At 44.4% G+C, this 15,099-nt stretch overlaps 1 protein-coding gene across 3 annotated transcripts in view; it reads left to right on the top strand.

Annotated features, from left to right (window-relative positions):
• The window catches only part of chd9 (chromodomain helicase DNA binding protein 9), a 77,795-nt gene that overhangs the window by 54,156 nt on the left and 8,540 nt on the right, over window positions 1-15,099 (top strand). For all 3 annotated transcript variants that reach the window (XM_080494887.1, XM_080494888.1, XM_080494889.1), the window contains 13 exons: window positions 1,914-2,090; window positions 2,201-2,344; window positions 3,494-3,749; window positions 3,951-4,161; window positions 5,442-5,637; window positions 7,218-7,400; window positions 9,512-9,697; window positions 9,809-9,919; window positions 10,561-10,760; window positions 10,859-11,058; window positions 11,163-11,322; window positions 14,051-14,140; window positions 14,904-15,007. In XM_080494887.1, the coding sequence (XP_080351013.1) occupies window positions 1,914-2,090; window positions 2,201-2,344; window positions 3,494-3,749; window positions 3,951-4,161; window positions 5,442-5,637; window positions 7,218-7,400; window positions 9,512-9,697; window positions 9,809-9,919; window positions 10,561-10,760; window positions 10,859-11,058; window positions 11,163-11,322; window positions 14,051-14,140; window positions 14,904-15,007 (2,218 nt within the window). The remainder of the gene's footprint in view (window positions 1-1,913; window positions 2,091-2,200; window positions 2,345-3,493; window positions 3,750-3,950; window positions 4,162-5,441; window positions 5,638-7,217; window positions 7,401-9,511; window positions 9,698-9,808; window positions 9,920-10,560; window positions 10,761-10,858; window positions 11,059-11,162; window positions 11,323-14,050; window positions 14,141-14,903; window positions 15,008-15,099) is intronic.

Consider the following 15,099-nt stretch of genomic DNA (forward strand, 5'->3'; position numbering starts at 1 on the left):
GCCTGTAGGCCATCAATGCCAAACTGCGAGCCTTGATAAGCTGCCTGACTGCCACCCTTCCTTCTTCCTCAAGCAGAGCTTGCTCTGCTCTACCAAGGACTTCTGTCTGTAACTGTGTGTGACTGTCTGTCCCTCGGGGCTTGTAATGTCATGGATTAGTAAACAGCTGGAGTCTGGTTTTAGTGACCCTTAACTTTTAAGTGGGATTGAGCAGTGTAGAAGGAAAGAAAGGAAAAAAAAGTCGGTAATTTGTCAGATGTAAGTGCAACAATTGGTTCTACCCCTAAATGATGTGTCTATGTGTGTTTGTGTGCAAGATATCTGTCTGCACAGTCGCTGTTTTGGCTTGAGAATAGCCTTGAGGAGCCAGACAAGCATCGGTTGCTAATAGACGGGGGTGACGTCCAGCCTGTTTCACTTATCCAACACAAAGAGGCTCATGAGGCTTGAGAGGCCTTTTGGTTCATTCTGACACCCGCAATCATTCCTGTTTGAAGCAGCGAAGCACCACTGCCAGGCTTACCTTTAGAGTGGTAAGCAGTGATTCACTTCGATTAAAATAATCACAAGGCCTTTTAGACAACAGCAGCACTGTGTCAGCAACATGAAATCCTGTGAGTAATGTAATGATACGTTTCAAAACGGGAGGCTCGTTTACAACAATAAGAGTCGGCTATTGAAAAGCCAGGCAGGGCTTGATTACCATGTGCACCACAAAGCCCAGATACAGTTGAAAATTCGGTAGCTTATGCAGCCGGATCACTCACCACGGGGTTACGATCAAATCCACCTGTAGGGAGTTGGACGATAGTGAAGGAAGGAAAGAAACATGGGGGGGGGGAATTTGTAAGACCGAAAACAAACACATCTGTTCAGGAGGCCTACCTTGTTCTCATTGAGATAAAGATGTGTTGAGAATCCAGAAAGCTGAAATCCCGACAATATGTAGGCTGCGAGGTAGTTAGTGAGCCTTGGGAAGAGGCTTTCTGCGGCTGGCAGGCCATGTGATGTGTCACAGCAGGCAGTTAGGACCTCTTAGTATTCAGACGAACCGTAGGAGGAATTAAGGCGGGCGAGAGCAGAACAGAGCGATGCCGCCACCAGGCTGTCTCCCAGGCAGCCTGTGATGTCACAGCAGCCCCCAAGGGAAGCTCGCTCTCTGTCAGCGCTGCTCAGGCATATCAGAGAGAGTGGCTCCTCTACAGCAGCAGTGTTGGCTGGCTGGCTGTGGGAGGGGGGGGGGGGGGGTTACTGGATAACTGAGTATCCCTGGAGGGCTGTTGTCAAGGCAATAGATACAAATGGAGAGGCGGGGTAATGCAAAGCCTCCCCAGACAGACAAACAAATAAACAAACAAACAAACAGCATGACGACTCACGAGCAGGTGCTGGTTCTACTGTAGACTGCTGCATCGCAAAAAGGTGCATACTTACATCCTCACTGCTCAGATATGCGTGTATCGATAGCGTTTATTTTTATGATGCATTTACAATGACACAGATACATTAAAGTCCGATGCTCTGTCAAAATTCTGCATGCCCCGGTCTGGAATAGTACACATTCTGCTTAACTTGTGTATTAAAAGCCTGTTACAACAAAGAGAGATGTGTTTTCACTGGCGTCTTCTTCAAGCCGAAGACATGCTTGTTAAGTTAACTGCTGATTCTGAAGTGCCCGTAGGTGTGTGTTTGTGTCTTCTCCAGTGTAGACTGTGGATCTTTGTGCGTTAACCCTGTGATGACCTAGTGATCAGTGCGGCACTAACTTGACAAAGTTGTGTGTCATCAACCAAATAAAGAGGTTTTGTCGTTTCATCTGGAATTGCTCGGCGTCAAACAGATGTCATTTATTGCCGCACATAAACGTGTTGCCTGTGAAGTCTCTCACCATCTCTCCCACACTTCGTTCCCAGGGCCGTGCGATACGAGGTGCCTACAGGTTCCAGGCAGTTATCACCACGTTTGAGATGATCCTGGGAGGCTGCCCTGAACTGAACGCCATCGAGTGGCGGTGTGTCATCATCGACGAGGCCCATCGTCTCAAGAACAAGAACTGCAAGCTGCTCGAGGGCTTCAAGCTCATGAACCTGGTAAATAAGCCCTCAGCTGGGAAAGTGAAGCGTCCCATGACGTTTGTCGGTGCAAAGCAGACCGAGACGCGTACTGATATCGAATCTGAACGCTCGTTTCATCATCTCAGGAACACAAGGTCCTGCTGACGGGCACTCCTCTCCAGAACACGGTTGAAGAGCTCTTCAGCCTGCTCCATTTCCTGGAGCCGGCACGCTTCCCCTCTGAAAACACCTTCATGCAGGAGTTTGGAGACCTCAAGACTGAAGAGCAGGTATGTTTTAGTGTCAGAGAGGACATGCTGGAAAATGATCGAGTCAGTCAACAGAGATCTGATGCTTTTTTTCTTCTTCTTTTTTAATGGCCTAGATGTCAAATAAAGACTTCTTTCCATGTTGTTGAATTATATGTAATAGCAGGAAATAGGACATGGTCGTATAGTGTTGCATACATTTAAAGATCCTTGTGGTGTGGATGGTGTCCTTGAAGTAGGCCGCAGTGAGACACACAGGTCCAGCGCATGTTGGATTATGATTAGAGATAATAGGTTATTACGGTGCTCATTGTTGGACCTCATATCGAGGCAACTGCACACAAAAGAGTTCGTTCCACACCTCATTCTGCAAAGGGCGGTGTGTCATTTCATCCCCAGCCAGCAGAGTTACAGAAATGCTCAAAGGAAAGACCATTAAATCTCAACAGAAGTGTGAGGCTGAAAGTTGAAATCTTTGGAACAGCCAGTCCTCAGCACATGGCATTAAATCTAGAAGCCAATGGGAACGTGTAATCCTTTTCATAGTAAAAGCTGCTGGTGCACACAGGAGGAGTATTTTCACCGCACAACAGTTTGTTGTGCAGATTGTGTACAAAGGTACAAGACGCTGGTTGTGCAAAGCCGGCCCGATCCTCGGCGCGTAGCAGTTACTGAGCTGTGATGCTGTACTGCAGCACGACCCATGATATGGGAATTGTGTTACTGCGTGAAATAAAATACGGTAAGTAAAACAGTACAGCGGTCTGCTTGTAGCTTCAGCGCCTCATGATTTAAGAGCTACATTTGATGTATAACTGGAAGTGCTTCACGTCTGAATGAATCATCTAAATTATGCAAATAGTATCCCACAATCCCGCTTTTCTGTACAGTAGCTATAAATGAAAATGATCTACAAGCAACTGCTGATGAGTTATTGTCACAGTCTCATGTTGTTAACGCGGCCATTCTTCATATATTACATGATATCTACTTTTAGTTTTATGTCTCAGCCACTCAGTGTGGTTATGAAACACATGCTTGTTCACAATATGTGTCAGAGCTGGTTTTGTTCTGTTCTTTCGCATCTTTCACCGCTGTACCGGTGTATTTGGGAGCCGGCGTCGTGTGCGGTGCTCACTGTAACTGTGTCGTGCTCTCGTTGACCCCCAGGTACAAAAGCTCCAGGCCATCCTGAAGCCCATGATGCTGCGTCGTCTGAAGGAGGACGTGGAGAAGAAGTTGGCTCCCAAAGAGGAGACCATCATCGAGGTGGAGCTCACCAACATTCAGAAGAAGTACTACCGGGCCATCCTCGAGAAGAATTTCTCGTTCCTGTCCAAAGGAGCTGGCCAGGCAAACATGCCCAACCTGGTCAACACCATGATGGAACTGAGAAAGTGCTGCAACCACCCCTACCTCATCAAAGGTAGGAGGCCGTTCAGCAGCTCACCGGAACAGAGACACGAGCGAAGCTCGGATGCCTGATCCAGTACTAAACATCTGCTATCAACAAGCTTCTTTTTTACATATGAAATCTGCATAAGTGAATGAAATTCATTGAAGTATGCATACATGCGAAGCTTGTGATTCGCAGTATTGCTGATGTGTTTCGCGTTTCCTCCGTCAGGGGCAGAAGAGAAGATCCTAGAAGACTTCAGGGAAGTGTACAGCCCCACTGCCTTCGACTTCCACCTGCAGGCTATGGTGCAGTCGGCAGGGAAGCTGGTCCTCATCGACAAACTGCTGCCGAAGATGAAGGCAGGAGGCCACAAAGTTCTCATCTTTTCCCAGATGGTGCGCTGCCTGGATATCTTGGAAGACTACCTCATTCAGCGAAGGTAACAAAAGAGCTTTAACTTTCGGTGCATGAGCAGAAGTTTTATGACTGAAATGGGGGCCCATGGTCAGGTACAGAACAGCCCGATTTGTGTGGCACGGCGAAGCAGCGGTCGGCGCGTGGCACATCCAATCAACACAATAAACAATTTTCCCATCGATATTCTGCTTGACTTCAAAGTAGAAGTCAGTGCTTCGCCCCATTTTGTTCTCAGGAGGCACAAATATTTCAATCACTTCTTTTTAGCACTCTAACTCAGCAACATTGGATCCAGCATGTGGTTCCAAGTTTACAGGCCAATAAATACTAAATCCCCCCCCCCCACTAAAAAAAAAAGGGTCTCTGCGGGTGTATTTGTCTGTAGTCAGTCTCTACCTCTTTCCTGTTTCTGTCCCCGCTTGGAGCCGCTCCTGGCCGCTCACCAGGAGCGTCGGATAATGATGACTGACAATGGTTTGGACTGAAATCAGAGCCGTGGAGCTACTGTGTACAAACCCATTCCCAGCTGAAGTACAACATATCTTTGAGAATCAAAGAGTAATGAACTCTCATCGTTTCTGGTGTGTCTGGTTCTGTCTCAATCGGCGGCATCTTGGGTGAAGCCCAAAAGTCTCGTACAAATCAGAGAGGAAGATTTACAACCAGGAATTAGGCTTCGGAATTTAGTTATTAAGGATCATGAGTTTCTGTCTTTGACTCTCATTTTTTATCTCTAAAAACTCCTCTTGTCTCTTTTTCTTCTTTCTTTTATTTGATGCCCTCTGTTTCCTCCCTTTCACCTCTTATTTCTTCCGGCTTGCTAACAGAAGTGGCCCAAACCTTGAAACTATTGTAAACATGTGTGGTGCTGTGCAGCGCAGACCTCAGACAGGGTTCAGCAGCGGGTTACAGAAGCCCTCAGGGCTCCACCATAATAGACAAGCGGGAGATTCTGTGAGGTTTCTCTTGACTGGAAGTGAATTACCCCGGGGAGGGCAGGGGGTCGGACTGTGGGAGGGGATGAGAATGGACACGAGGAATAAAGAGCATAACCACTGCTGGTAGAAACAGTTTTATCCTTCTGTATGTCAAGGAAAAGAAGATCAGACCATCGGGGGGAAAGTCCATGAGTTTGAATTATACATTCAAATGGTTATAAAAAGCTTTAACGTAATCTCCGCACTCAATCAATATTAATCACAAGTCTAGTGGTTGAGTAGGGTACGAATATAAGCAAAGTGCCTCGGAATGGCTCAGACTCCGTCACGTACATCCATCCAGGTTTATATTTTGATGTTGCAGGTACTTGTACGAGCGCATTGACGGACGTGTGCGCGGCAACCTGCGGCAGGCCGCCATCGACCGCTTCAGCAAGCCCGACTCGGACCGATTTGTTTTCCTCCTGTGCACGAGGGCCGGCGGTCTGGGAATCAACCTCACGGCAGCAGACACCTGCATCATCTTCGACTCTGACTGGAATCCACAGAACGACCTGCAGGTAGGACGGACACGGCGAACCGTGGCGGCAGCTTTGATACCGTTCAGTCTCAACATGTCTGCACCGAGTGTCACAACTTCCTTGTTTTACTTTAATTTAGGAAAGAAAAGAAAAAAGTCTTCTTTTCAAATTGAAAGCAGCCTGACATATGAAGCAACCAATAATGTAATTATGAACAATGGCATAATAGATGCCAGTAATGTAATAATTTGCCAATAATGTCATAAAATAGTTTAAATAATTCCAACCATAATGAGAAAATCTTGCATAGTATGAATCTTTAATGAATGAACATGTAGACTGTCCCATTCACTATTCCTATCTCTGACACACAAACCTGCAAAAAAAGTTCATTTTTCAAAGAACTGTAGGCATATTTATGTATTATCAGTTTGCCGTTATTACATGTTCAAAGGATTTTTAAATGCTACTCCTTAATGTAATAATGTATTATATTATTGGCAAACTATTATTGTGATAAAGGATCTCATATCCTATTACATTATTGACTTAATTACATTTAAAATGACCAACGTTATTACATTATTGTTTTTTTTACAGATGTTTTACACACTGTTCTTTTGTGTACCAGGTTTAGCTGTAGTCTTACTGTTTACACACATTGTGTCGAAGATTTTAATGTCCCACTTATAAATACATCTCTATAATATAAGAAAGAACTTTATTGATTCTGGTGGGAATGTTTGAGCCACAGATCTCAAAACATTTAAAGTCATGCAACAACAGAAACAATAGTTATTATCAATTCAGGATATGCCACATTAGATTGTTCACAATAATACTGGATCAATTACTAAAGTAAAGGAATTAACATGATGATAAGCAATATTTCCTATTTGCAGACCTCTTGCAGTCATTCTGCAGTAAATCTTGTGTGATAGAAGTGATTGAATAAAATAGAATAAAAAAACAGTGAATGCAGGTAACTTTCAGCACCGTGGTCCCCAAACTTCTTAATACCTGGATCCCATTTAGGACTTTTACAAACACCAACATTTCCAGCGCTCATCCAGACAAACACACACTCTTTTTTTTATCTTCAAACTCTGCTGCACTTTTTTTTTGTTAGATGTTTCATATAAACTGCAAATGTAATATTAAACAAATCAAATAAAGCAGAAAAACCCTTTACTATTGAAATGATAAAAAGTGCTTCATGTCTTACTATTTTTGTATTGTGACATTTAAATTTTCAACATTCAGTGCTTCTAAGAAGAAAAAAAATGCCTCTGTGCAAAAATAGCTTTTAAAATGCAAGCAGTGCTCCGAAAGAGAGAAAATAAAAACACTGAGCAGGAAATTTAGGTTTGCGGAATCAAACAGGACTTATTTTCCTGCGTGAATCGAGATAAATGTGTAGAATTACCATCGATCCATCCGCTCATTTAACATCTGCCAGCTCGACTGGCGCTGTTCAGTTGTCTATATATAAGTCATCTGTTCGCCTGTCGAATCACAGCAGGCCATCATTTAAAAGCAGGTGTCATTGAGTCAGAGTGCAGGCGTAGAAGCACTCGCAGCTATTTCCATCTCCCGAGCTCCTTCCTGTTTCTTCACAGGCCCAGGCTCGCTGCCACCGGATCGGTCAGAACAAGGCAGTGAAGGTGTACCGCCTGATCACCAGGAACTCCTACGAGCGGGAAATGTTCGACCGGGCCAGCCTCAAGCTGGGCCTGGACAAGGCCGTGCTGCAGAGCATGAGCGGTCGAGACAACAGCCTGGGAGGAAGCACCGGGGGAGGGGTACGTTTGACCGGCGTCCAAATGGCCCGCGATGCAAGCTCTTCAGCCATCCAACAAACACAATTGATGTTTATTTCATTAATTTAGCCCATCTGAAAAAGACACTCCCTTTTTTTTTCTTTTTTTTTTTTTACTTTAGCATGAAATGGCCGTTATCACTATAGATTGGTGTTTTCTACACACAACAACGTGTCAAGATAACACACACACACACACACACACACACACACACACACACAGTAGCAGAAGGTCATTCTGACCTCCTTTCAGGTCATTATTTTGATTTCAATATCTCAAGAAGACTCAGCAATCTCTATATTTTGTACGCAAGTGTTCATTCGGACTTCAGTATTGAAGAGTGAGAGTTTGGTGGATTAACATTTACCGTAATTACCCGTTGGACTTTGCGGCTTAACTCATGACGCAGCTAATTTATGAATTTTTAAGGCTTTATGAGCTTCGCGCCAATACATGGGTGATGAATTCAGGTGTATCGTGTATTTTTTTAATTCGGTGGGTGCAGCTTTTATTCAGGTGCGCTCTGTCTGGAAATGACGATATATATATTTTCTCCTCAGCAGTCTATAGATATTATGATGGAACTATTGACCACAACTCGATTGGCACAAATTAGGTAGAAATGTGACATTACTGCACTTTTTTAGTTTATTATCATTTGAAATCTCTTTAGCAGCTCTTCTTTTCAGTAGTTTAGCGACGCTTGAGACAGGCTGTGATGTGAAAAACTGCAACGCTGCGTTTATTTTAATCAAACCATCGTCACAGTATTACTAGTAAATTGACTTGTGTCCTCTCTTCAAGAAGCAATATTGAGAAAGAAAAAACACTCTCATTAGTTTTAATTATCTTTACAATACATGAAGTTAGTTGTTTCTCGAAGACAACAATGAGGCGTGACGCTCGGGAAAACAAACCCCAAAACGTGAAGGTCAATCTCCCAATTTCCATTTGAAGTGTAACCGATCCTATTAGAGTGTAATCTGTTTGTGAAGGAGTTTGTCAGCAGTGTGTGAAGTGTGTAGGGGGATGCTGAGCTGCATGCTCGTGTCCTCGTGAGAATAATCTGAACTGGAGGGTTGAGGTATTTGCAGTTTTCCACATCTGGGTCTTATTGAACATATTTACATGTTAAAACAGCTGCTGAGCTCAGATGTGTGTTTGCAGTGAGGATTCAAGCAGGTTGTTTCTGTGAATATCGTTTATTGTTGCAGGTGCTCGTGTTTGACATCAAGAAGTTGTGTTTCTCTGCAGCTGTTCAAAGAGCAACTTTGTAGCTGATTCTTTTTTTTTTAAATCCTTTTATTCGCATTTTCCCCATTTTTTTTTTTTTTTTTACAACAGAAGAACAACGTGCATCAATATTGAATCAATTGAGCCCAATCTGTTTCTACATCCGAACAAAAGTCTGTGATGGTCCGTGGTCCCTTTCCCCCGCATTAATCAAAAAAACTTAATACAAGACACAACTAGATAAGAAAAATAAATAAAACAAAAGAATTAGATGGGAGAACTAAGACGTAAATAGTTGGGTATGAGAAAAAAGAAAAGAAAACAACAGAAGGAGACAGAAAATAGATGGGGGGAAGGGGAGTGGAGGCATCGAGTTAGTTTCTGGATGATTTGTAGCCAATTCATCCAATTTAATAAAACATTGATATGTAATTTGCTACAGTGAATGATATATTTGCAGATCATTTATCTGTGGCTCCACTCCACTAAAAAAATAAGAGAGAGAAAACTTCACTTCAAAACAGTTTTCCCACAATTTTCATGGAAAATTATAGTGAAATCTTGTGGGTTGACCTCTTTTCTTTGGTGAATTAGTGTTGGTGCATACTGTACTATGGTGTCATGTGACACATGGACACAATGGCTTTCAGTTAGATATATCAATGGACTATTATGCAATGACAGTATTGAAAGTATAGAAATTGTAAGTACACTGTGGTGTCGCTACTTACTGCCGGTTTCCGACCCTGAAGGTCGAATTCAAAATCAATTGGCTCATGACTTTTTTTTTTTTCATTTTTTTTTTTAATGGGTGGATATTTTGTTGACCCAGACTCTGACTGCTTCTCGTTGCCTCTCAGGCTGTGCAGCAGCAGCTCTCCAAGAAGGAGATAGAGGACCTGCTGCGGCGCGGAGCTTACGGAGCCATCATGGACGAAGAAGACGAAGGAGCCAAGTTTTGCGAAGAGGATATTGACCAGATCCTCCAGCGCAGGACGAAGACCATCACCATCGAGTCCGAGGGACGGGGATCCACATTTGCAAAGGTGAATAATGAAAGATGCAAATGTTTTGGATCTGCTTTAGGTTAACCATTTCATAATAAGGTGAAGGGACAACGTGATTATAGCTTGACATGTTATGATGTCGGCTTTCAGGCCAGTTTTGTAGCGTCCGGAAACCGGACAGACATCTCCCTGGACGATCCGAACTTCTGGGACAAGTGGGCCAAAAAGGCCGACATCGATATGGAAATGGTCAACGGCAGAGTAAGTGAAGCAACCGTGTATTTGAACTTCAAAGATGAAACACTTGTATGCATTTTATTAGAAACCAGTAACAAGACACGGGTAACATACATTAACATACTTACAGTGTATTTATAGTCTCCAGTGTCCTCGGGCTATTTTAAAGCCTCTAAAGAGCTTGAGAATGACAATGGCCAGCACCATGACTTTAAGTGACCCAGTCAGGTCTCCTTCAGCTTATGAACCAGAGTCAGAAAGACGTTTATTGCCAGGTATGGGTGAGCGTTTGCTCACCCATACCTGGCAATAAATATACCTGGCAATAAACATTTCTTTTATTTTTTCACAGGATTAATTATAGAATATTATTCCAGAATAGACAAATACCCTTACATACGAGGACATACGTATAGTCACATAACTTTTACAGATATTCACATATAGCCATAATAGAAAATCTACAACAGACACACAGATAACATATTATGAGGGATGTGTTTACATAGACATATTAAACTATATTATAAACGAAGTCTGGCTGAGCATTGTATTGATGGCTTTGACGGAGGAGCCAGAAGGAGATAAAACAGGACTCTTTACAATATACCTTATATTTGGAAAGTAGCCTCTGAAACTTCTGTTTGCCCCCCCCCCCCACACAGAACAGCTTGGTGATCGACACTCCCCGTGTCAGGAAGCAGACGAGGCCGTTCAGCGCCACCAAGGATGAGCTGGCCGAACTCTCCGAGGGCGAAAGCGACAGTGACGAAACCAAACCGAAGCTCAGACGAAACCACGATCGCCTCAACAGCTACGGCCGCACGGAGTGCTTCCGAGTGGAGAAGAACCTGCTGGTATACGGGTGAGATGAATTCATTGAATGTGTCAAATAAATAAATAAAAAGAATCTCGATGTGCAGTATTCTCACTTTTTTGTTTTTTTTCTTCTTGATTTTCCAGATGGGGCCGTTGGAAAGATATTCTCAATCACGGCCGCTTCAAGAAGCAGCTGACCGAGCGAGATGTGGAGTCCATCTGCAGAGCGCTGCTGGCGTACTGCCTGGTCCACTACCGCGGAGACGACAAAATCAAGAGCTTCATGTGGGACCTCATCGCCCCCACTGAGGACGGACGTACGAAGGAGCTGCAGAACCACCTTGGTGAGTCTCGCAGAGAGAGAGAGAGAGAGAGAGAGAGCAGGCTTTAGGAATTAGTCTATGCACTAATAGAGTCCTTATCTTTTTTCTTTTTTTTTCTTAACCAGGCTTGTCGGCCCCCGTCCCTCGGGGAAGAAAAGGGAAGAAGATGAAGACCCAGTCCAGCTCTTTCGACATCCACAAAGCCGAGTGGCTGAGGAAACACAACCCAGAGCACATGCTTCAGGACGATGGCTACAAGAAGCACCTCAAACATCACTGCAACAAGTAGGCCTTCTCTCACACTTGTTCTGCAGAGCCTCACCAATGCACTCACTCAATCGAGTTCACGTCAAGTCAGATTACGTTGCTACCCTGCACAGCAAATATATATTCCTGTCTAATAATAGCCATAGATAAAATGAGAGAATGTGTCCTGTATTAATCATCATTTAGTTTGTTTGCAGCGCAAACGGTGTCTAATAGTTTCTTTGCTGGGTTGCTTTATCTCCTGTGGCTGACAGCGTGTGTGTGTTCCAGGGTCTGTGTTTAAACCTTTATGCTATTATGACAACTGGCAGGTGGTCATTATTCTCCTCTAACAGTGACTGTCTCCATTTATTTTTAATAGAATGAAGCCTAAGTATGTGAAAATACAATTTGCACGTGGCTCAAATTCTAAGCGCTGCAGCGCCAAGCCACGGTAATTAGGAAGCACTAAAACGTGTATTGGAGCTGACAGCGTGCTGATTCATTAACGGGCGTGCATCACATCGGGACGAGCTGCCTGATAAGAATCTTCATGAGACTTCGGCCCACCTAATGGCCGTCATAGATCTCACTTATTTACAGCCAGAGGGGAAAAGATGACTGCTATAAAAACAAGATCCGGTGAGCTACAAAGCCAAGCAAATAGTCGCTCTTTTACTCCTTTTTTTTTTTTTTTTTTGTAAACCTGGGGCTTGTGACTAAAAAGGGGCTTTGGATGCAGAACACTGCAGCTTCCACAGAAAGTTCTCCATTGTTTCCTTGTCCAGTAGTGCTGAATCCAGGGATTGTCTGATATGTGACACGCTGGGCAGTCGGGGACGTGTAGTCAAGCGGGGGTTTGCTGACTTGTGCGTTTTCAGTCCGAGGACCTGGAATGTGACTGGTGGGGGTGTGTGAGCGAGGCGGGGGGATGTTCAGCGGCCTCCTTAACCGGGCCACGGATGCAGGACAAAGCTCCTGCCTTGAAATGTGAACGACAGAAAATAGTGGAAAACGATTCTCACCAATTTGTCAATAATAACATCGCCACATTGTGACGCGTCTTCGTACATACGATAGTAAGAAACTGTAATCATTCAATCCGCTGAGGAATTTTGCAAAGCATGGTGTGTGGAGTCAGAACTGCAAACGTGAAGAAGAATATCCCCGTTACGCTGCTTTCAGATGAGTTTGGTCCTGCGATCGGGATGTGGAGGATTTCTAGCATGCCACTCATACCAGGCATACTTCGCTTTTGTGCTTCTTAAAAAAAACTGCGAGTGACTGTGCCGAGATCCTCCGCAGCCTCTCTGGGCAAAACCGCATCTTGGCTTTGCGCACACACACATACACACACACACACACACACACACACGCGAGTTAACAAAAGCCTGGAAGACAGCGGTGATGAAGGGCTGTGCTGACAGGCAGAGGAAGCGGCAGCTGCTCCTGGGCGGCTCCAGTCACACGGGGAGGAAAGAGGGCGGAAGAGGGAGCAAAACGGAAGTTCGACTCTTGATTTACCAGAGCCACGAGTCCAGACTGGTCACGGCAGACATCCATCACGTCGACGGATGCACAGACAGACAGACGGAGCGACCTCGTGAGCCCTCCAGTTATTCCACGCCCTGTCGGCGCATGGAGGAAGGATTCATTTATAACAATATTTAGCTGAATTATGGCCGGTGAAGCACGGAATGCATCAGAAAGGCAATCCACTGTTCTTTTAGTGCTCTTCATAGAAGAGCCGTATTGTGGGAAAGCCTTGCAGGAGAGGCCACGGCTTCACATGTTGATGGATGAATGTAGTAGCATTAGTGATAATTGCTTGACAAGTGGCTGCAAATTCAAAGGAGGAGACGGTGTCACGACTCACTTGATCACTTTCCAGTTCATTCTCACGTGTGGGATTTCTCAGGCCAACAGCTGGCGCACAATCGTGCTCTAATACAAAGAGTTCTAGGTACTAAAAGTGTCACCTGGACAAGGCATATTTAGTACTATGGTATTTCACAAGTGTAGCTCGCAGATAAAGATTTAAGATGCATCAGTGGGGAGCGTTTTCTCAATCTCCCAGGACATTATGGACGTGCTTATCAGACGTGACAGTGATTTAAAAGACAGTTTATACTCATATATATATATAATATATAAATGATTATGCACTGCACTTTAATCATCAGAAACCCTCTCAAGGCTTACCAGAGATTGTAGCCAGCTCACCACAGCTCCCACCACTTGACTGTTTTTCCGCACACAGGCGGCTGCCTGTGATGTGCGACCATGCATCACAGAGCTAATGTCTCCCCTGTGAGTCAGCCTCTCTCTACCTTGTCATCCTCCACTTCCCAGCCTTCATCTACTGCCACGGTACAACCAAATGACGACTGGAGAGACACGCTCGTCTGTTCGTTGGGTCCTCAGAGCCGAGTTGTGGAGCCGCTGGCGGCTCCCTGTGAGATCTATAAAACGTTGTTGACTTACACGATACAATAAATTCACTGAGATAACGGACCGGGCCTTCTGACGTGCATATTTCACGTCTCCGATGCACAGCTCCTCTTGACGTGAATTCATGAAAACGTCCTCACTGAATCCTTATTGTTATTGAAAGGAGCGTAATTCGCTGTCACACATTTCACTCGATTGCTCAGTGTGTCGCTGCACGTGTGTGTGCGTGTGTGTGTGTTCGTTCTGCTCGCTCAGCATTTGTGTGTGGTCGGGCCTTTGTTGTAAACCAGCCGGGGGGGGGGGGGTTTCTGTGCAGGGTGCTGCTCAGGGTCAGAATGCTGTACTACCTGAAACAAGAGGTGATAGGAAGCCAGGCCCAGCAGGTGCTCGATGGCGTGGATTCCAGGTGAGCTGCACTCCACACGTCCATTAACCCCGGAGTGTCACATTTTTTTAACATGCTTACTTAGTTTTGCTGTCTAATATAACAGTCCGCTTACCAGGACACGATCACTGTGGCTGAAGGGGAGCGCTTGACCGAAGTCGGATGGATTCGGATGTAGCTTTTAATGTGCGAGAGAGAAGATCAGACAGATCTGACTGGACAGGACTTCAGAGCGCTCTCTTCCTCACTGACCCTAATCTGTGGGTCTTGAGTGTGATCATTACAGGGTTGTATCAACCTGTTGAGGGAACTCACAGATGAACACGTTTCATGGGAAGGTTGTAGAGCACCACCTGCTGGTGAAAGAGAGGAAGGTCTTTTTTTCTTTCCTCTTATGCTATACTGTTGAAAAGCAACTAAATATACCACACGGAAGAAAAAAAAATCCTTCCAATAAAGTCAGTAGACTATTAAAGAGGATTAAACAAGGTGACCTACAAACTACAGGTGTATCTCAAAAAATGACATTATAATGTAAAAGATGGTTATCTTGGTTATGTAAAATATTACGAGCTGAAATATATCAGCATTTGTGTTTTCTGCAGCTAAAATTAGAGTGTACTTTTTAAACCAGTACCTATAATGTGTATATATATTGGTTTTTTTTGGTTTTGTTTAGTCTTTCCTGAATGAAAACAAGTGAAAATGCTGCTGACATCAGCAAACAGCATATAACATACAAATATGTGTGTAAATCACCTCCCCCCCATTCGTTTGTTTGCAGTGAGGTAAAAATCTGGGTGCCGGAGCCGGATCATTCCGAGCTGCCAGCCTTGTGGTGGGATGCCATCTCTGACAAGTGTCTGCTGCTGGGTATCTATAAGCATGGTGAGAAGCATCAGCCCTCGTTGTCACTTATCTTACATGTGCATGTGTGCTAAATGAAAATGTGGTATTTGAGCATATGTATGGCTTTACTC

The sequence above is a fragment of the Blennius ocellaris genome (assembly GCF_963422515.1).
Source record: "Blennius ocellaris genome assembly, chromosome: 1".
Lineage (NCBI taxonomy): Eukaryota > Metazoa > Chordata > Actinopteri > Blenniiformes > Blenniidae > Blennius > Blennius ocellaris.